The 22029-nt window shown below is 40.4% G+C and overlaps 1 protein-coding gene across 7 annotated transcripts in view; it reads right to left on the bottom strand.

Annotated features, from left to right (window-relative positions):
* The window catches only part of DMD (dystrophin), a 6826337-nt gene that overhangs the window by 3799495 nt on the left and 3004813 nt on the right, over positions 1-22029 (bottom strand). For all 7 annotated transcript variants that reach the window (XM_078657819.1, XM_078657824.1, XM_078657821.1 and 4 more), the window contains exon 44: positions 9491-9641. In XM_078657819.1, the coding sequence (XP_078513945.1) occupies positions 9491-9641 (151 nt within the window). The remainder of the gene's footprint in view (positions 1-9490; positions 9642-22029) is intronic.

Below are 22029 nucleotides of genomic sequence, written 5' to 3'. Positions count from 1 at the left end.
ATACTATGATTAACTGTAAAGTGATTCTTAAATCCTTACTGCCTTACCAAGATACTGACGTGAGATTGTGATGCCATGTATAATCATATATATCCAAAATAGGATACAGAGTGGTGTGATGCTATGTGTAATCATCCATATATATAGAGAGAGTATATTGGTACTCTCATAGAAGATGGTGGAGAATTTTCATGTTTTGATTTGAATAAATTCTATGCCCTGAACACTAATAACTGGTCTGGTGATCCCTTGGGGATTAGCACCGTATTTGGACATGCCAGGGGGGCAGGGCAGTGAAGGATGTTGGATGGGAAGTGGTGGGAGAGAGAGTGTCACGTTGTGCGCACACTATTTAATGGTATCGGAGCATTTTTTTAAATAGGATCTAAATGGTTAGAAATATTTAAGGGGTGTGATGAAGAACAGTTCAGAGAGGTGTTTAATTCCCTCAAATGGCTACATTAGTTGCCAAAGTGGTAAAGTATGTATTTAAACAGTGGTGCTGGGAGTTGGGGGGCGCGTGGGTAAAAAGTTGTTATCAAGCATAGCAATCTTTGTTCTCCTTCCCACATATGTAGGGAACAGAAGGACAATAATATTAACATCGCCACTGTTGGTGATGCCTTAAGGCCTTTTGAATCGAATTGACTTAAATTCCTACCAAACATGTACAAGCTAACATATTTCCAGCCACTCTGGATCATCCATTGCAGTAAACATACACAACATATTTCTATAGAAATGAATTAGTAGGTTGGAAAGATGAATTTCCTAAATATCTCACCATAGAGAGGTGTGAGCATTTGTTAGTAGAGATGCAACACGTTCTGGGGATATGAGGTTGATTTCTGGTTGGCAGAGAGGGCTCCTTGCAGCTACTGTTTAGCTTTACTCGAGGTTTTTGTACATTATAGAATGGATATTTTTTGTTGGGTCAGTGGCTTGAAAGCCGCTTCACGTCTCATAGGGCCATTGGGTCACATCAATGTGGTGAGACTTTTGCAGCTATATATAGCGAGATTGGCACTGCTGAGTTGAGTCAGAAGTCCATCCCAGTAGTAACTATGGGAAGTCTGGTTACGGGACCAAATAAAAATATGACATATACATTTATGAAGTCCAGATGGAATGCTCAAATCCGATGCCATTTTTCCTGGTTAGGCTACTCAATCGATCAACTAAGTGCTGGAAGAGTAGTCAATAACAAAGGTCATTGGTGGATTGTTTCACAAATGGAAAAGTAGAAGCATTAATGGCATCAGACACCTCGAGTACTTCTGATTAAAGTCATTGGCAAAGGATACCAAATTAGGTTTTGTTATTTCATCCCATCCGCACAGAAGCAGAACATATTCTAGGTTTGAATAAAATAGAAATTATTTGGAACAATGGAGTCCAAGAATCATCAGCAATAAAAAAACTTTAAAGCACCTTCTGAACTTCCCTCTGTATAAACAGTCCTTTGATCTGGGATCTCTTTTTGCATCATTTTTTATGGAATCTCTGTGTGTTAGTGATAGAATGCAAGCTTAAAAAGCCATACTTGAAACGAAATCATGAAAGATGTCAAAAGGCTCCATCATTTTTAATTCTTGCTAGATCAATTTGGCAAATTGACAGGAAGTATCCATGATAATATTCTTTTAATCACTCACCGTCTCCACAATTGTCACACAAAGCTATTACCCAATTTAAGGACCATAGTTTGTAGCATTTGGAATACCAGAAGGCTTATTCTGCCCCATTCATATCCAAACTTTTGAACTTTTGGTTACACACAGGAAAAACGTAACAGACTGGGCAATCATATCAACACTGCTCCGATTCTGCTGATTGAAACGCTCTTCAATATCTGATCTTTGTACCTGACCATGTTTGAGTAATACTTTAAAATCTGCTTTATTGATCAAAAATTCCACACATTATCCCTTAAATTAGTCCTCTCTGAGTCTGGGCTTTAAAAGAAGATGATGTTCATGCTCTTTTCAATCAGAGCTCCTTTGAACAAGCCCTCCTAGGAAATACAAGAACCAATAGGAATTATCTCTCAACATGCTGATTATGGTCTTGCCTTTGTTTAAAAAAATATGGAGCTGGATTAAATAAACTGCTTGTGTGACTCAAATGAATTGTTTAGTTCCACTTCTCTTTGCAGCAGTCAGTGCTGTTTCGAGGCAACACATTTCATAGTATTCTTTTCGAGGTAGATATAACAGGTTAATCAGTGGTCACCATTCAGAGAAGAAAGACAAATCAGCTGAGACAAGCTATTTCAGAGTTCAGGCTGGCAAGAAGGTTCTGCCTTTTTAATATGAGAGAATCGTTACAAATAACTGACTTGATAAGGGTGTATGAAGCTGGAATCTGCGTTTTTCTTTTGGATTTTTACTTGACATAGTGAAGCACTGCAGGAGGGTGATAAGGCTTTCTGTCCTCTGTTTTAACAGTTGACTGTACCCTTAGGTCGCAGAGACTGTGTGCTGCTTCCTGACAAAAGCAACTGAAAGACAAAATGTGCTATGCTTCTGGTCTTTATGTATTTATTTATTTAATGGTTTCTTGGAGCTTTGGGTCCATATCATAGACAGATGCACTGCCCTGATTTGCGCTGCAGCACACCTTTAACAGGCTGCACCATACGCAGACCTGGCAAGAGCACCTAATCACATTGAATACACTGCCTCAGGGCAGCTGCAAACCAGTGCTTAATTTGAACACGTGGTTTCCGGTGCTCAGCACCGGCACTTAATTGCCAGAACCTGAATTTATGACAGCTGCCACATGGTGGTGCTGTTTTTGCAATTTAAAGGCGAGAAGAAAAACTGTTGTTTTTTTTTTAAACTTAACACACATTAAAAACAATTAGTACCTGCCAGCGAAGCCCTTCTTAAAGCTTTGGCAGCCTCGAACAGTCTGAATTGTCGATTTGTAGCAGTGTCATGGTTAGTAGTTGTCTAAGTACAGTGGCAGTGAGTGGAGCACACTGCGGTTGCCTCCTGAAGAGGGCCCCAGCAATTATTGTTTTACAAAAGCAAGCAGTGCTGCAAAGTCATGCCAGTCCTAGGAGACAGCACATCAGTGAAAGGCACCAGAATCAGCTTTTAGGAAAGTGTTCAAGACCTGGCTGTTCAACCGCACCTAGCCCGTCTCCTCTGCCAATGCACTTTCTCTGCAGCCTTAGCGCCGGGACACCTCCATTGGAGGTAGCCGTGCACTCAATAAATGCTTGTAATAAATAAATAAAGGCAGACTGAGCCCAAGACTACCTTTCACTTTTCAGTCAGTAAACCAACCTGCATTTTAAAGGAAGGACAGAGTTCTTCCTGAAGGCAAGGTATGGAGTGACTGCATCCACTGGCAGGGTGATACCAGGAATTCAATAGTACCCCTTTTCCCTCCTTCCAAGGGGCACCTTTGCACCCACATCTATAATATAGCATGGGCTCAGATGCAAAGTGTTTATTCATTCATGCTCCCTGCAAATAAGGGACTCTCCCCTTGAGAATGTACTTCTCTACTTGTGCACTTATGCGATCTGTATCACAGAAGGGACTGCACAAGCGTCTTTAGCAATATCAATAATTCCAAAGTATGTTTTGGGTGCAAAAAAGTGAGTCCTTGTTTCTGTGTTCTTTTTGGCCTCCAAGACAACATGTTTGGTAAGGAGAAAGGAGGCTTTAAATGAATGTCTTTATACGCTCGGCCTCCAGTCTTTGATGTGTTTCTGTCTTTCAACGCGATCCACTGTAGGACAAATGGTACATGCATTTTTTGAATTCTGCAATTTTCTCTTGTTTTATGTGAAGTTTCTGTTAATCATAGAGCGAGTGTCCATAACAGAGGATTGCATAAACTGTGCTTGTGTTCCACATCCGATAAAACTTGCAAACAGGCTGGGCGGTATCCCTAGTGGGAATACATCTCCTGCTGACTTGTAATCAGGGCATCCCTCCTTTGGATAAACACCTACTTTTCCTTTATGTTTTCGTCTATGAGGTGGGCAAGGCGTTCCTTTGGGCAGCGTATGATGGCTCACTTTTTTTCTGTTGCTTTTGTTTACATTGATGAGTTTCTGGGAGTAGTGATAGACAACGATAGCATTATTTATAAAATATTGTCCGATACTACTGCCATTGGGTTGTGTGTAGAACCTGAATCCTTTCTATGTTTGAAGTGGTATATCTCTGGAAAGACGATGCATGGGGAGTGCAATCTTTCATTTGCCAGTTTATGGAGTGCCTTGGTAATTGTTATAGATTTCGTAAAATAAAATGCATAACACTTGCCTCCGAGCCTTAAGAAAAATGGACATGATCTCTCATTGTAAGCTGTCAAATTCAACATTCTACAATGAGAGCACCAGGTCAATACGTTTGAACACAATCAGAATTTTATTATGTGTATCTTTCGAGAATTGCAGCTGGTTTGGATACCAAATGTTATCCAGATATGTTCATGGATAGTGTTTTTTTCTGTTTCTGGTTGATATTTTCCAACCGAAATCTATTTTTGCCTAGTTTGGTATGTCAGAAGAATTATGAGCTGGTGAATAAGTTGGGCTAAAGCAGACATTTTTCTATTAAAGAAAGTATAACATATTTTGCTAATTTATCCTGTGATGTCCATATAAAGGCAGGAGTTATTTTGAATATGAATTCTAAATTGATAAGTCAAAGGAGCTTTAATGTACTTTGAACAGTTAATGAATATGCAGCAAGAAAACTGACTTTAGTCAAGTGAATGTATCCAACTCCAAGGCAAGAGCTACTGATGATGTGGTTATGTATTTTGTCAAGTAACGCACCAAGTTACAACATAGGACTTTTAATAACCAAGCTGCTCCTAACTCATCCTTTCGCACTTGCGCCATATTTAACATTATATGGTGCATTCCTGACCTTTTCTAGCACTTGCGCACAATGTGCTCCCTTGCTCCAAAGCAGGCGTTCTTGCACCATAGGGCAAGGGCGCCTACATGGTAGGCAGGATCATTTTCGTGCACAGGAAGGGACACCTTCCCACACAAAAAGAATCCTCTGAGGCTTTTTCCTCTTTGTATGTGTGCTGCAGAATGCAGCACATGTAGAAAGAGGAAAGAAGTTAGTTAAATACATATATTTTCCTTGTTACTCCTCTTCTGGGTAGGTATAGTATTTTGATGCGTTCCCTGGTCTACCACTAATGGCAAATCTGGAAATGAGCCCAAATCCACGGGTGGATGCTTGGGAACACCAACTTTCCACCCATGGACCACTTCCCTGGGGAACAGTTATGCAAGGCAGCAACTTGCGCTCCCTTGCATACTGTAGAACATTACAAGTTACTAGCTATCTTTATTACAAGTTATCTTTCTAGTCTTTATGGAACCTACTTGCATGGTATTCTATATTCTATAATCTGTGCTTTGTATGTCCAGTATTCTACTATGTGGCAGTATACTGGTTGCTACTGCAGTGAAGGGTCCGCTCTTGACCTACTCTTTATCTTGAATAAAGAACCCTTCATATCTTACCTACTTGGCCTTTGGAACTTATTTACTACACATACCTCCAGATTTACCATGCAATTTGGCACTCAGATTTACAAGCATATTTACAAACCATACGGTGGCCTTGCGTTGCTTGGTAAATCTGACTTTAGTGTTGCGTTGCCCTTGAGTCACTGTGTGTGACACAGCGTAATGCAACACTGATAAATCTGACCCTGAATGTCTTCTATTCGATCAGCTAGTTTCTGTTTCAATTCCATTTGCTTAATTGAATCTTCATGTTAAATGAACAAGACTTGGTTAAGAAAGCTGCCATCGGTATGAGGAAATGCCCATAAACAGCGGTCTCACGTCTAGAAGACTATATTGTCTTACAAAAGGATACAGATAAAGCATGCGATCAGTCGTGTTTTCATACTTCCACTATAACATGAATTAGGGTAGCCATACAATGGTGTTCATTTGCATTGCAGACTCGATATATCTAAATTACAGAAGTGGCCCCAGGCTACTTATTTAATACAGAACACCTGCACTTTCAAAAACGGGTATTTCATGACTTACATGCGGCCCAAACCCCAGTAAAATTGAGAATATTCGTAAGGGGTGCTGATAACCCAATGACTTATTCTGAAGCTTCACATCCATATGTACGAGTGACCTTATCAAGAGCAGCAAATACTTGTAATCCTTACAAAACCTACAAGTAGATGCCTGAATGCATGGTTTTGAATATTGACATACAATTTCTAAACACATTTATTTGATTTCCTATATTAGTAGAGTTTCGATGCTTTTTTAAATTAAATTAATGTACCGAATATGAGTGCTTCAGCAGTTTGCAAAGCATTAATAGTACCCACCATCTGCTTGCACTGGGGAAGCATTAGACGCCTAATCTTGCTCATATATCATTTTGTTTCTGGAGTTTTATACAGCACAAACTTGACCCAAAGGTATCAGGTGTCAGGGTGCTTTACATGAGCACCAGTTGCGTTACACAAGGGCACATTCATTTTTGTTAGGCACCAAGAGATTAAGTGATTTACCCAGAATCACAAGATCACGGGTGTCAATGCTGAGACTAAACACTGGTTCCCCAGATTTGAGATCGATCGCCTTAGCCGTCAGGCCACATCCTCTCCCCTATTTGTTCCATTGTACTCCAGGACCAAGTGTGGCACATAAACCCTGCCGGTACTTGGGCTTCAACAAAAGCTCACTTGTGCTGAGGTGCTGATTCTAAAAGTGAGCTGGTCTCCAAATATCATCACATAAAGGAATGAATAAAGATGATGTGGGAGGGAATATTTAAATTGGTCCTGAAACTTTACAATACCTGTTAGAGAGTTAAGGCCCTTTATTTGCTAGGAGCTGGAGAGGCCTGAAGACAAATGAGAACAACGGAATCTTGGAGACAATAGAGTGCTCCGGGCTGTTAATGGCAGTAGAAGCCCAGAGTTCCCCAATTCCAATGTTTGTTCGCAGCTGATGCTATAAACAAAAGACATCACAGAGCCCAGGGGAATTTCAATTCCCTTGGGCTCAGTGAGACCTGTGTTTTAAAAATTCTAACAGTCTGCCCTCTCGGGGAGGGGGATTGTTCTAATAGCCTTAGAGCCCTTCGTAGCAGGCTCTACCGGCCATTAAAGGCCTACTCCCTTGTTAAAGCCCTTTGCCTTCGGCTCGGGCCTTTAACTCTGGAGCGGGCCTTTAATGGCTGGTAGGGCAAGCTACGGTGGGCTCTAAGGCTATATGAAAGCATTCCAGAAAGAGAGTTGGAGGGCAATATCAGTTGCAGAGTTCTAAAGGCCTTGGAAGAGAGGCAGTAATCATAAGGTTAGCGCAAATACACGACTGAGGGCTGATCCCAGAGTGTTAAAGTCGGCAGAGAAAAGGACAGTGAAATGAACGTGGATCGCTCACTCTTACAGCAAACAATGTTTCAGTTTTACTCCACCTGTATCCCTTAACTTGGCAATTCAGAACATCATTAGAACCACCTCTTCCAAAGATCACAAAGATGTGTCTGTCAAGGCACAAGGCATGCTGATTAAGTACGTTTCCACCACAAACTGTGACCCCAAAAAATGATGCACAAATTATGCCATTGATTGCGTGGAACGGCTGCATTACCAGTTACAGCAAAAAGACAGCAGTGGTGAAAATACACACTCATAGTCTTCATCGCCAATAATAATTCATGTTCACCCCTTCCATCACCGAAAAATGCACCCCTTAAAGGGCATAATCAGTTACTCTACGAATCATAAAACAACATTAAGAAATGGTCCTCAAGTGCAAATCTTTCACTAAACATACATCAGCACACAGTACAGTTCTATGTTGATTGTCACGTGAATATATTGTTTACATTTTAGTGTTTCTTTTAACTGAGAAGCATTTGCATCAGCTAATAAAGTTGTCTATGTTTTTTATCAATTACACAAGTATGTAAAGATGTGCGTAGGCACTAACGTTTCAAAGACTGATCTATTTTCTAGTGGAGGAAGGATCCTAACTTTCATTCGTGCTGCAGCGAACGGTACCCATGGACAGACAGACAGGTGTACCAAGGCCGATAAGTCCTGAGAAGAAACAAACAAGCACACGTTCAAGGCACAAATCGTAGAAATGTTGTATTTTACAGCGTCTGGGATACTTGTGGAATATGGATTATGTTGGACTGTTGTGTGCTGCTCTTTTTGTTCTCATGAAGTGATCTACCGTTTCCCTTTTCAGTGTGTACCTAAACTGTGTTTAGTGAAGGGGCACGAAATCCAGCATATGAGGTTTGTGCATCATTAGGGAGCCAGATGCTGCTGCACGTCCTAGAAGGAAGCTTGTCTCGTGCATTTTTAGTATTGATAAGCCCATTCTAGTGCAAAACTACTCTTCAAAGTATGTTTTCAAGTTACCGATACACTTAAAATCATTTAAAATGTGTCCTCTAATTAACTGTCAAAGGGAATTGTTAAAAAAATAATCGAGATAGTTGTGTGAAATATGTTTTAATCGTCTTTTAATTCCCCATTGCATTTCCTTTGTAATCATTCTTGTTGAACATTGTGGCCAATCTCAACCAGATCCTGTTGCTAATTAATTATACCGAAGATACTCCTCAACATTAATACATTTTTACAGATCTAAAATTGTATTTTTCACATTTCACTGTTAACATGCCAACATTTCTGGTCATCATTTTCATTATTCAACATCATCAAAAAGGCTTTAATTATTGTTATTAGGAAATTAAACACCCTGTAATGAGTACACCTATTCGAGAAGTTCGTCAACATACAACGTAAAATATCCTTGAAACTTATTTGTAACATATTAAACTCAGATTTACTCGGAATCAGAAAAACAACAAAAGTCATATTTTTTTTTACAAAAAGAAGCGCGCCCTTTAAAGAAATCACTTCACAGACAGTTACTGGGAGTTGCTGCATCGTGATGTAATAAACATCTCAAGCGGTACCATGCCTCCTAGAGAACAACAGCAGGCATCAATTCTTCACTAGACCTTACTAGATAGCATTTCTAACATAACTCATAATTTCACCAAAGTGAAATCACTAGAACACACCAACTCAAAAAAAATACAAATCAGTAGAACACTTGCCACGTCTTTGAAATACTAAATGCTATTTTCTCTCCATGGCATTGCACATTTAAGCAACGTGAGACAAATTGATTCATAAAAGCACTTAACATTACATTTTAAAACAATAATTTAAGAATTTTAATTTCGAAATATCCCCCTGTGGGCATCCTGAAATGCAAATCACTAGATAAGTAGCAATTTCGCTTTCAATATTGTACACCGTTAATTGCAAATGTGTTATCAGATGGTTCTTGCAGTACATAAAACACAGCTTCTATATCTTGCACAAGACGCTCAAGCTAAATGGCAATTCATCAAGTAATGTTTCTAAAATTCATCCACTCCCCCAGCCCCACGCCCGTAAACAAGACGCAATAATTTCAACAATGCCTTACCTTGAGATTCTTTCTGTATTTTGCCAGGTCCATGCTTACAGTTTCACTCTTCATACTTGCTAAATTTCCCTCCGCTTCAGTTAACCACTGGGTAAAGCTCTTTAAGTCATAGTGAAAGTGCTGCCATTTTTCTGCTGATTTGTCAAAACGCCTATTTATAGATAGTAAAAAAGATAGACACATTTTTTTAAACTATTTTTCCCAAAAAATTCAAAAAGCATAGTTAGTGTTAACTTAAATAACACACAATCTTAAATGAGCAAATATTTCTATTAAATTACTCCACAGAGAAAACTCAATACAATTGGAATTACAAAAATATTAAATCATTTACTGAATTTAAGAAAACAAAAATGAAAAACACAAATCCAGCTGATGAAAACACAGTACATGAACAATGATAAAAAAAACAATTCAGAATGTTAAAATCCATTTATCCTTCTGCAACCCCAGGCTCTCCAGAACATTGGGCCTCATTATGATGCCAGTGGGACCGCCACCGTCAGTCAGACTGTCGGTGGTGGCCCCCCGACATTAGACCCTGATTGACTGCCCGCAGTATTTTAATGGCAGACAGATGGTAGACCGACCGCCACAGATCCGACACTCTCCTTGAGTCCATCGGACCATCGGAGGGACTGCAATCCCTACAACGATGGTGATGCTTTGCTTAGGCACTGCCATGGGGATTACAATGTTCCATTGCGCTGGCCGTTTCATGGCGGTTAACCTGCCATGAAAAGGCAGGCGGAAAGTGACTTGGGAGCCCGTAGTGGGCCTTCGTACCTCCTGTCCCTCTGGTATGGGCCTCGGGGGCGAAATATCCCTGCACCATGTGGCAGGCACTGCATGGTGCCTGCCATATATTGTAGGGATATGCTAAATGTGTTTTTTTTGTATTGCGACATGTGCTGCAGCCCGCAGCACACGCCACAATACACAATATATACTTTGCGACTTCCTTCAAGGGGGTCAGATCATCATACCGGTAGCGGGACTACCGACAGCTGGTCGGGCGGTCCCATTCCCTACAGGATGGCGGTCAGACGAAATTCCAACCGCCATCATAATCAGGCCCATTATGCTACATGATCTCGATTTCAAATGTTTTGGACGTTACGCAAAAACAGGAAAGCTGCTTAAAAAAGTCCTCACTGATATATGATGAAAAACGGGAATCAACCTTTGTTGCACACTTTCAGGATTTCCGAGCATTGTTTGACGACCAGCATGATTCCTCACCTGTCAAAGAAACGGTTTCTAATATAAACTGTGCATAAAACTTCCTCAAATTGTAGGAATGAATCGAATTACATTTCTATTCAAAACACCAGTTTTAACTTCTAAAAACACTTTGCAAATGCAGCGTTGCCAACCTGCAGTAAAGTCTCCCATTTCAAGTGTTTCAAGTAAACCAGATTCAGGAAAATTTATCCTCAACTGAAAAGCAATCTGGCGATTCTAACATATAGTGCAGATTAAGGTCCTCAGACTTTTTTTTAAAATAGTCGAAACAGAGGAGGCATGAGACCTTCTCCACAGGACAGACCTTATGTCAGATGACTAAAATACACTCTCTGCTTGATGACTCCACAGGCAAATATATCTGAGATTCCTTTTATGTGTGGAAATATATTTTCAGTAAAAAAAGATTTAGATATTTTTCCAGTTTCAAGATAGTCATAGGTGAAGACTAACATTTTACAAATCACAGTGGCACAGACGTCTGCCCCATAAACGGCACCAGGGATTACTATAGCTTGGTCCTCCTCTAGGAGAGCACACTGCCACTATGTCAACTTGATCACTAAAAAATGTACTCTTCATCCTATGTGATGACACCACTGCGGCAACCTTTGTCTTAAACGCATTATGCCGACCACTTTTTTTTTTTACAACATCCCAAAAAGGCATGAAAGTTTTAGGTTAGACCTTTAGGAAGATCATTTAGAAATAAATAAAAAAGGAGTGATGCCAAAATGCACACATGCCCACCAACCAGAGTTTTTAGAAAAAGGTGCATTGTCTTCCCTTCTAAGGTGAATTAAACTCGTGTAAAAACCTAGTGTTTTTTTTTTATAAGATTCACAGTGGCAACATTTGTTTCACTTAATAATAAAGCTTTCCAAAACAAAGTGAAGTATCTATGGAATCAAACACTGCCAATTGATTAAAAAACAAAGGAATAATTGCTCCTCTCTCTAAATAACATAATTGATGATATAAAAAGTGAAGTACTGCTCTGATAAATAACCTTTTGGAGAGATGCGCAAGATAAGAGCGCCTTTCGATGCAAGCACTGGTTCCACTCATCCTAGGTTTTTGATTACATAGGTCGGCTGAAGGTTGCTCATATATAATGGCTTCTAGTTATTCTAACAGAAGAGAACACGGAAATTCACCCTCATTTTACAATAGTACTAAACCATTTTATTATCCGGGATCAATAACAGGTGTGTCATATAAATTAGAAAACCAGATACGTCAATCATCTTTTGCCACAAATGAATTAATCCTGGTGACAGAATCATTTGATCTCCACACCCCTATGGTCAGACATCTCTTGTTATTATCCATCCTTTTGGTTTTCTCTAGGTCTAGCTAGGCCAGGTCAACAGTGTCTTTACTTCAAAAGTATTAACTGTTTGTAGGCAGGGCGAAAGAAGAGGATAATCCTGAATGCTCATCTTCAGTCATTTTAGAGGCATGTGCAGACTCACCCATTTGTGCATGAAATCCCTTCTCCATCAAATTAGGATAGCAGTTCAATTCTGTATTATCCGTATGTCATACTACTAATGCTATTACATATTGTTTGACATTGATTTCCATCAGGCAGCATTGTGCTGCTGTTCTTGTGCACAATGTAATTGATTGAATGGGGGGCTCTCAAATTAACATAGTGAAAGCCACAAATTAGCTATCCACAACATTATATTTAGAAGATAAGTCGCAGGATAGTTAAAAATCAGAAAGCAGATACATGTATCTCAAGCAATATTGGTTTAAGGAGAACACCATGTATGTGTGTGTGTGTGGAGGGGGTAAATATACATTTTATATGCAAAGAACAATGTATAGAACTTAAAACCCTACATTTTTAGGTCCATTAACATAATAAAGTGGTGTTGGAAATTATTTTATTTAGAGTGGTCTACCCATACATTTTTGAAATATTTAGCTGGCTGTTCTCTTCTCCTCTGCTAACCAGTGGGAAAGTGTAGGTGCTCCCCCTTTCAACATGATGAAATTGGCATAGCACGGTTTGGGATTTTTAACTTACCTATTAGTCCCTAGTGTGAGACTCTGTATTATTAGTTTAGGTGGATGGGACTCCACCACAAGTAATAATGGCACTGTTCTTGTTAGATCTAACAAAGGTTTCAGTAATTTTAACCTGAGCTCTACCCTTCATAGCTGTGGCACATAGTAGACAGTCTTACCTCAAGAAAATGTAAAGCGAGATGGAGGCTGCAGAGTTCCACGCCTCTGCGTAGTCTCCTGTGACTCGTGACCTGTGACCCCGCCTCTGCGATGGCGTCTCACAAGCGCTAGCAGGCTGCTGCATCGCGAGCAGGGAGGAAGCAGAGAGAAGAAAAAGTACGGGTAACTACTGGAGCCGTAGCCGCACCAGGAGCAGGAAAAGCGGTTTCATGAGATATCGCTCCGAATCCCGTTTTCTTTTCTGAACCTGCCCGCTGAAGAACTGCCTACACCTACGCTGCCCAAACCGGACTGTTCTCCGAGGTAGGCTCGTCACGCTAACGGTTTCTCATTTCTGAGTGCTGCTGGCGAGGGGGGGTCCGCAAGTGTTTCTGGAGCTGGCGGCGGTCAGGGAGGCGGCAGGACATTTTGGCGTTGGCTAATTTAAAGGAAGAAGGACGCTAGTGTTGCATGTTGCTATTACCGCCGGTAACCTCTTTCTCGGTAATTACTGGACCAGTACTGAACCGAACCTCTCTCTCAGGAAATAAGGCACAGCGGGGGTAACAGCGGGGATAACAGGGTCCCAAGATCTGGCCTGATCTGAAAAGCACGAGGAAAAGCTATTTTGGAAATCTAAATGGGCAAACCACAGAAGGAGGGTGATGATGCAGTTAAGCTCAGTAGAGTGGAAGCAGCTGCACGACAGAAAGCTAAAACTCGCCTTGCCTTAGCTAGGAAGGCTGAGCGTAAGGCTGCTAAAGATAGAAATAGAGATGGTAATAGGGTGGAAAACTCCGTAATGGAAGATTCTACACCTGAGTCAACAGACGATGAATCACTCCCCCCCTCTGTTTCTCTGCAGCAGGAAGATCAGCGAAAGGCAGTAGTAGAGGGGGGTAATAAGGAGGACATTAATATCGCAGACTCTCTGCCCCATTCTGAGGTGGATGCTCAACTTCAAACCCCTAAAACTCCATCGATTCCTGTCTCGGCAGTGCCCCAGGCAGTGGAGGAGAAGAGAAAGAGTGGTCTCGGGGGGAGTGGTACTGGGGGAAGGAAGTGAAAGACTTTCCACTTTTTGCAAAAAAAAACAACTCCAAAAACACTTCCCCCTCTTCCGATACAACCACCGCAAGTCTCCATTACCTCTGTGGCATCATCCTTGAGTATATCAATTACGGATCCCGGCACGATTGAAACATTACCTCAAACTTCGCCTCCCATACTAGATGCGACAGCAAATGAGGGAGAATTCTTCCAAGATATAACTTCCGGACCTGATGGAACGGCGGGATTTAATGCTAGCCCATATGGTTCTGAAAAGAGATCAGAAGCGAGATATCAGTTAGATATTCGCGAAATGCTTAATTTAATTCTCGACGAGATCCGCAAAATTAAAAACAACCAGCAAGTGGAGCTAGCTGCCCTTCATGCCAGAATGGATAAGCTCGAGGAGTTAACAGTATCGCTCCCTAATAGAGTAGTGGAGGCGGAGTCCAGGATCTCAGCTCTGGAAGATCAAATGGGTCTGGTTTCAGGAGCAACTAAAGAGGCCATTAAGAAGCGGATTTCCATGGAAAACAAACTCGAGGAGTTGGAAAACCACTCTCGTAGATCGAATCTGAGAATTGTGGGGGTCCCGGAAGGGACAGAAGGCTCTGACACAGTACAATGGGCTAACTCCTTTATCCAAAAGGTAGTCCTTCCAGAATTTGAAGGGGACTTGACGATTACAAGGGCCCATAGAGTACCAGCACAGCATTTTGCGAATTCTCCATTCCCAAGAACTATTTTACTAAATTTTGCTGACTTCAGGATAAAAGAACGAATCCTCTCTAGGGCATATCAACAACGTCATTTCAATGTCTCCGAGACGGCAAAATGTAGAATATTTACGAATATGACAGCGGCAGCTGCCAGAAGAAGAAAAGAATTTGTAAAACTGTTGCAGCTATTTAAAGCTAATGGCGCCCAGGCTTCGATTGCGCAGCAATCAAAATTGAAGGTTCTTGTCAAAGGAAAATTCTTTCTGTTTACTGATTTGGATGAGGCTCAAACTCTTCTTAATGAGATATCTGCAAGGGCCTAGCATTGAAGGTGGGGGAGTAAAGAAGGGGGAAGGAAAAATGGAAAGAATTTGAAACCTGAATTTGCTGTGATAGATATGAATTATTTTAATTTTATTTTTAGTTCTTCATTAGCTAAAAGGAACAACAGAGGTGGGTGCTCTGGGTCACTGAGTCACACCAGGGTGTAACAAGAGGACACCCGAAGAAGAAGTGGAGGGAGGGATGGGGGCTGCGTGGACAGGGAAGGGGCTCCCGCATCCCTGGGGGTGGTTAGGGTGGGGGGGAAAGCAGTAAAAAAATACAAGTACAGTAGGGTTGTTATTTTGATTTTTTGGTACAGATTAGGTATAAATTTTTATAGACGTAGAGATGAGATTTGATTCATGTAATGTCCTGTCCAATAATGCGAATGGGTTGCTTAATAAACAGAAGTACGGCTCACTTTTGAAATGGGCAATTACCCTAAACCCCCAGGTGGTCTTCCTGCAGGAGACACACCTGAAGTCTAACTCTCCAAAGTTGTTTATGCCAAGATACTTCTCGTATGGGTTTTTTTCCTCAGCTGGGGTTGCCCAGAGGGGAGTGGCTATTTATTTCGCTAGGAATCTTCCTTGGGAAGTCATGCAGATGCAAAGAGACTCTAAAGGCAGATGGCTCTGGGTGCTAGTAAAACTATTTGGGAAGGTATTACATTTTGTAAATTATTATGGCCCAATATTCGATGATATCTCGGCCTTGATAGAAATTAGAGAAATCTTGAGGGGCACTCCAGGACAAATCATAATAGGAGGTGATTTTAACTATATCCAAGATTTAAAAAGGGATACCTCTAACAAGAATAAGAAACAATTAAAACCAAAGACGAAAGGGATGTTGGAAGCTTTTACGACAAAATACCAACTGCGGGACTCTTGGCGCTCCCTAAATCCCAATACTGAGTCCTACACTTGTTACTCTAATAGATTTCACACTGCCTCTAGAATAGATTTTTTTTAAACTTCCAGGTCACTTCAAATTGTCAGCGCATTGATAGGTTGTAACCCCTTTTCAGATCATGGGAGGATTGAAGTTGAACTGATGCTGGAAGGTATAAAAGGGGAACGCCCCAGGTGGCAGATGGATCGTACCCTTTTACAGAATACGGAGTGGGTGGAGGGATTCAAAGTTTGGATGAAAGAATTTTTTTTAGTAAATAAAGATTCAGCTGAGCCTTTTTCTATATGGGGAGCATTTAAAGCAGCAGCCCGGGGGCAAATGATAGCATTTTCCTGTAATAAGGCAAATGTTCGCAAGGAACAAATTGCTGTCCTTCAGTGTGCCGCCGAGAAAGAGTATGCGCTAAAACTTAATCGACTACCTAATAAATGGGAACAAGCGAAAGTATTGCTCAGGGATTTCTTCACTCTCGAAGAGATAAATAGCTCGAAGGCCTTTCAGCAAAGGCTTTATGAGGATAGTCAATTGATGGGGAAACTTCTGGCTAATTCAATTAGAAAAAGACAAGAATCTTCCATCATTTTGAAAATTTTAGATCCTCTGGGTGGAACAGAGACTCGGAGCGAGGGAATTGCGAAAGTGTTCCTTGATCATTACGAGAGAATCTACTCCACAGATATCCAGGTGGAGGGAATATTCATTAAGGAATATTTTGATAATTTGGATATTCCCAAAATTTCAGATTCTAGGAGAAATCAATTAAGCTGTGAAATTAGCACACTGGAAATTCAAAATAGTATAAAAGCAACAGCAGGAGCAAAAGCATCAGGTGTCGACGGGTTCCCGATTGAATTCTATAAGGTATTTTTAAAGGAATTGGAGGATCCCTTGAAAAATGTATTTAACTATATCAGAAGAGGCGGCAAGGTTTCCTCTGAGTTTAAAGAATCTACAATTATCAGCTTTGTTAAGAAAGACAAGAATCCAGAGGAGGTAAATTCCTATAGACCAATCAGTCTATTGAATTCAGACTACAAGGTTTTTATGAAAATCTGGGCCCAAAGATTTGTGTCTGCAGCACAGGAAGTAATACATCAAGACCAGACTGGTTTTATAGCTGGTAGATTTATGGCAGCAAACACAGAATATTTGATACAGGCCTTAGATTTTTTTAACACTAATTCAACTTCTGCATGCATCTTAATGATTGATGCAGAAAAAGCATTTGATTTAGTTAACTGGTCAGCGTTATTTTTCTCCTTGGATTATTTTGGATTTCCGGCCCCGATTATTAGTATGTTACAGAACATTTATGAAGGGGCATCAGCTCAGGTTATAGTTAACTCCAGACAAGCAGGGAAGATTAAAATAAATCGTGGGACTAGGCAAGGCTGCCCTTTATCTCCCCTGCTTTTTACCTTTTTTATTGAGCCGTTGGTTATAAAAATAAGGAACAATGATGCAATAATACCCCCTATTGTCAGGATGTCAAAGTTAAAATTGTTCGCCGACGATATTGTTCTGTATTTAGCCCCCGAAAAAGAAAATATTTTACATCTCATGAAAGAGCTTAAGGAATACGAGAAGATTGGGGGGTACAAGATCAATGAGAAAAAAACTGAAGTTCTTATTTTAAATTCTAATTTAGATTTTCTTCCACCACATCTTCAGTCTCAAGCCGAAAAACGGGATCCAATAAGATATCTAGGGATTTACGTGACTATAGAGTATCAAGAACTTTTTCGGCTGAATTATATTAAGATGAAGAACAAAATAAAGAGCATGCTGGAACAATGGGATTTATTGCCCCTGACTTTGATCGGTAGAGTCGCATTGATAAAGATGAACATACTCCCTTTGGTTTTATTCTTATTTAGTAATATTCCAATTAAAGTCAATATGGTTTTCTTCAATGAACTTGAATCTATGATAAGAAGATTTATCTGGAACAAAAAGGCTCCAAGAGTCAAGCTCTTGGTTGTACAACTTTCTGTCAACCAAGGTGGGCTGGCTCTCCCCCATTTTAAAACATACTATGAAGCAGCCCTTTTCGATATAGTGGCAGGACTATTAAGAACCAGACAGTCAAGAGACAATTTCTTTTTAGATAAAATGCTAGAGGAAGCAGGCTCTCAAATTTTTTTCTTTTTAAAAACTGCAAAGCTGCCTAAGAAAACAAGATATAAGACATTGCTTGTATACTCTTCAAGATTACGGCTTTTATATAAAAAATGGGGCTCAGATGGTTCTAGGTATTTGAAATTACTAGAATGTGGTAAAATGGGACTTAAGATATCTCTGAATCACCTGCTACAATTGGAATCAGCTGGATTTTGTGAAATAAGACACTTATTTACTCAACATAAGGTAATTAGCTGGCAAACTGTTGTAGATAGAGCATATCCTAGGCGGCTTATGTTTTTTGATTATTTACAACTGGTTTATTTGATAAGAAAAGAGATAGGGGGTTCTGACACTTCACCTAATGCCTTGTTATCAGCCTTATACGGGGAAAAACATAAGGGTATAGGATTCTGGTATAAAAGGCTACTCCCTTCAGGACCTTCTCAGGTTATTTTTAATCATCTAGATAAAATAAGCCTTAAGACACAGTGCGTTTTGTCAGATAAAGACTGGGAAGTAATATGTCAGCTAGGAAATAAAGCACTCCGGGCAGCTAATTATAAACGAATGTCCTTTCTCTCCCGTTGGATGGTGTATTATACTCCGGAGGCCTTGCAGAGAATATTCCCTGAATATGAGAATAAATGCTTTAGATGTAAAACCAGTGGTCAGGGCGGTTGGCATCACATTTTTTTCTCCTGCCCAAAGTTAGAATCTTTTTGGAAGGGGATTTTCACTGACATGGAACTGGCAACTGGGAAAATATTATTACCTGAAGCAGAAGTGGCTCTTTTTGGTATTTGTAAAGATAGGAATAGGTTTAATAACTCAGAAGAAGCATTTATTTTTATTTCTACTATTGTAGCACGGTCTATGATTTTACAAAATTGGAAACCTGAGGTAATCCCATGTCAATTAAAATGGGTCAATAAAATGAAAAGAACATATAATTTCGAGAGAGCTTATGTAGGCAGGGTGGGTGCGATCACAAGATTTGAAAGAAATTGGAAATATTTAGAGAAGTTGGAATCTATAAAAGGAAATTGATATTTTACTACTGTTTTACTCTAGCTGCTATTGTACTTTTTTGCACTTTATTCTGCTATTTTGCACCGCACTGCACTTTACTGCAGCAGCACTTTAATAATTGTAATAATAATTTTTGCTGATTGAATTGGCGGGTCTTGTATATTTTTTATACCAGCATTTTATGAATCATCTCGTATTACCGATGTATGTTTTTGCACTGGCACTTTAGAATAGTATCTCTACTATATATGATGCTTATGTACTTTAACCTAGTAGGGCTATAGGAACTATAATAGAAATCTGATTGTTTTATCTTAGTCTTCCTTGTATATAGCCAATTTTGCACGATTTTGCACTAGCACTTTAGTATGGCTAAAGTATTTTCCAGTTTCAAATCAGCAGCCTATCGCACTTTACTGCACTTGTATTTGGAGAATCATATAGTAATTTCGTTGCTGTTTATCAATTTTTTATTAGTGGTTTTTATATTGTTTACCTCTTATGTCTTTGCATCAGCACTTTAAAGAAGGGTATAGATATCAACCTTCTATGTCTTTGCATTAGCACTTTAAAGAAGGGTAAAGATATCTTCGCTGTGTGAATTTGTTTATTTGTTTGTATAAAACATAACAGGAATCTTGATGTATTGGATTAATTGCTCTCCTGCTTTCTTTGCACTATTTTGCACTAGCATTAGCACTCTAAGATTGGTTTACTAAGTCGTAGTAATGTATACTCTTGGATTGTCTCTTGTATATTGTATGGAAATTTTGTCTAATGTCGAAGAATTAATGTACCAATGTCTTTCTGCTGTCTTGTTCAAAAAAAAAAAAAGAAAAAAAAAAAGAAAATGTAAAGCATTTAGAAGTACCAACTTCAGTTAAAATATTGAAAAAACATCCAATTAAAATTTCCACTCCAATTTATAAAACTAGAGAATATTTAAATGAACAAAATGACACCAAAATGACAATAATCCAATCCGAGGAACAAAACATAAGATTTTTTATAATTTTAAATAACAATAACACAAAAAAGTGCAAAGTGCCAACCAAAGGCAACTGGTCGCACTAGAAAGAGACAAGGGTAAGGTTTGAGGCTTACCGCGATTGATTGTGGGTCAGATATTAGGACCAGGATGATTCCGGTTGGGAAAGATACCTTCACACTTGAAAAGTTTCAAACAGGTAGAGTCCGAAGTGTGGCAAAGCTGCATGCTTTTTCCGAAGACGGGCTCATTGTTGATGGGCTGAACAAGGATGAGGTCTCAGTAAAGCAATCAGCAAAGGTGGGAAAAGCTCAGAGTGTTAAACGTTTAGAGTTCATGCCCAGGAGGTCATCTAAGTCAATTTTACGCTTTTGTCCAACTTTAGAATAACCCTCCTTTCTGTAAGTCAGAGTCCTTCAGTGGGACAAGGCTTCAGGCAGTAGCCAAAAAGGGTTTGACATCTTAAGATGCTGGTCAGCATTGGGATCATCGAATCAAATTTGCTGTTGCAGAGAAGAATGTAACAAGAACTACGCAAAGTCAGGCTCACCGGTGATGCACCCATGGCGGATTACCTTGGCAGGCTGGTTCTGGCCTTCTGTTGTTTCTTCATGCAAAATGTCTTTAAAAGATTCTTAGACCAAGGTTTCAGGTTTAGACAAGAGGGGTGCACTTTGACACCATCTAAGGGCTCCAGGATTTCCAGAACAGAACTCACTCCAACAGAAGCTGCTAGCAGGGTCCAGGGCAAGGTTCTGCTGAAACTGGTCAGCTGGGCTCTTCTTGCAGTTTTTGCATCCATGTAGCTTAACAGGAGGTCAGCCAACTGACCATTAGAGTCCACATCTTTGACCTGGTTAAAGGTGGAAGCAGATCCATTCCTTAGACTTCTCCTTATAGGTCACATCAGCAGGTGAAGTAATTCTACTGTCTTCCACAGGTCCAGCAGTATGCTGGAGAGGGTGCCCAGGGGTGCCACATTTATGCCTGGCACCAGGCTGAACATGGGAGTGACTCCTGGCCCGTCCTGACCAATAGTGAAAGGTTCCAAGGGATAACCCTACCACTTTTGCTGGGGTAACCCTGCCACTTTTGAAGCATTTACTGTGTGCCCTACAGCAAACAATCTCACAGTGCATCTAAAAACAATATATCAGAAACGTTCTTGCCCTGTGTAGAGAACTTTTGTGCCCATCCTGGAGGAGTGTCCATGGAAATAAGCAAGAACGCCTCCCCCCCCTGTGGTCACTCAAAACCAGTTCAGGGGGCAGAGCTTCCCCCACTGGGATGGGTGCCTGGCTGGATAGAAAGGCAATAAAGAACCCAGGAGTGAGCTACATCTGCCTTTAAAAGGGCAAGCCTCTTTGAAGATCATTAAGTTCTTGGGCATTGCCAGATGGTGATCATTTCAAAGGAACAGGATACCTTCCCACACTCCCACACTTTGTCTCAACTCTTGGAGCCACTTCACACTTAATTAAGGAGTTATTCAGGTAGTGGGTGACGTTGGAAGCTCAGGCAAATGGGCTTCTAGAGGCGTTAGACAGGCAAAATGTAACTTTAAAAATAAATGTTTCTGAAATAGTTGTCACAAATCCAATGTCACTAATGAATTGGGTTTGCTACTACAGAAGCTTTATGTAGCATTCGTGGATCTGCAAGCAGCGTTTGATCTAGTACCACGTGACTTGCTCTGGAAGATCATGCTCAACCTTTGTGCTCCTGCGGATTTGGTAGCAGTGATATCTCGCCTCCACATGGATAATTACGCCCAGGTTATGTGGGGGAAGAATGGCGAACTAACAGAGAAGATACCGATACAGCAAGGGGTGCGACAAGGGTGCGTTGTCGCCCCTACGCGGTTTTCCCTGTTTATAAATTATGTGACGAGTCGCTTAATGGCTTGTAGGAATGATGCACCCTCCCTGAATGGTGAGAAATTCCCTATTATGCTCTTTGCAGATGGC

The sequence above is a fragment of the Lissotriton helveticus genome, chromosome 8 (assembly GCF_964261635.1).
Source record: "Lissotriton helveticus chromosome 8, aLisHel1.1, whole genome shotgun sequence".
NCBI lineage: Eukaryota > Metazoa > Chordata > Amphibia > Caudata > Salamandridae > Lissotriton > Lissotriton helveticus.
This window is presented reverse-complemented; position numbering and strand designations above follow the sequence as displayed.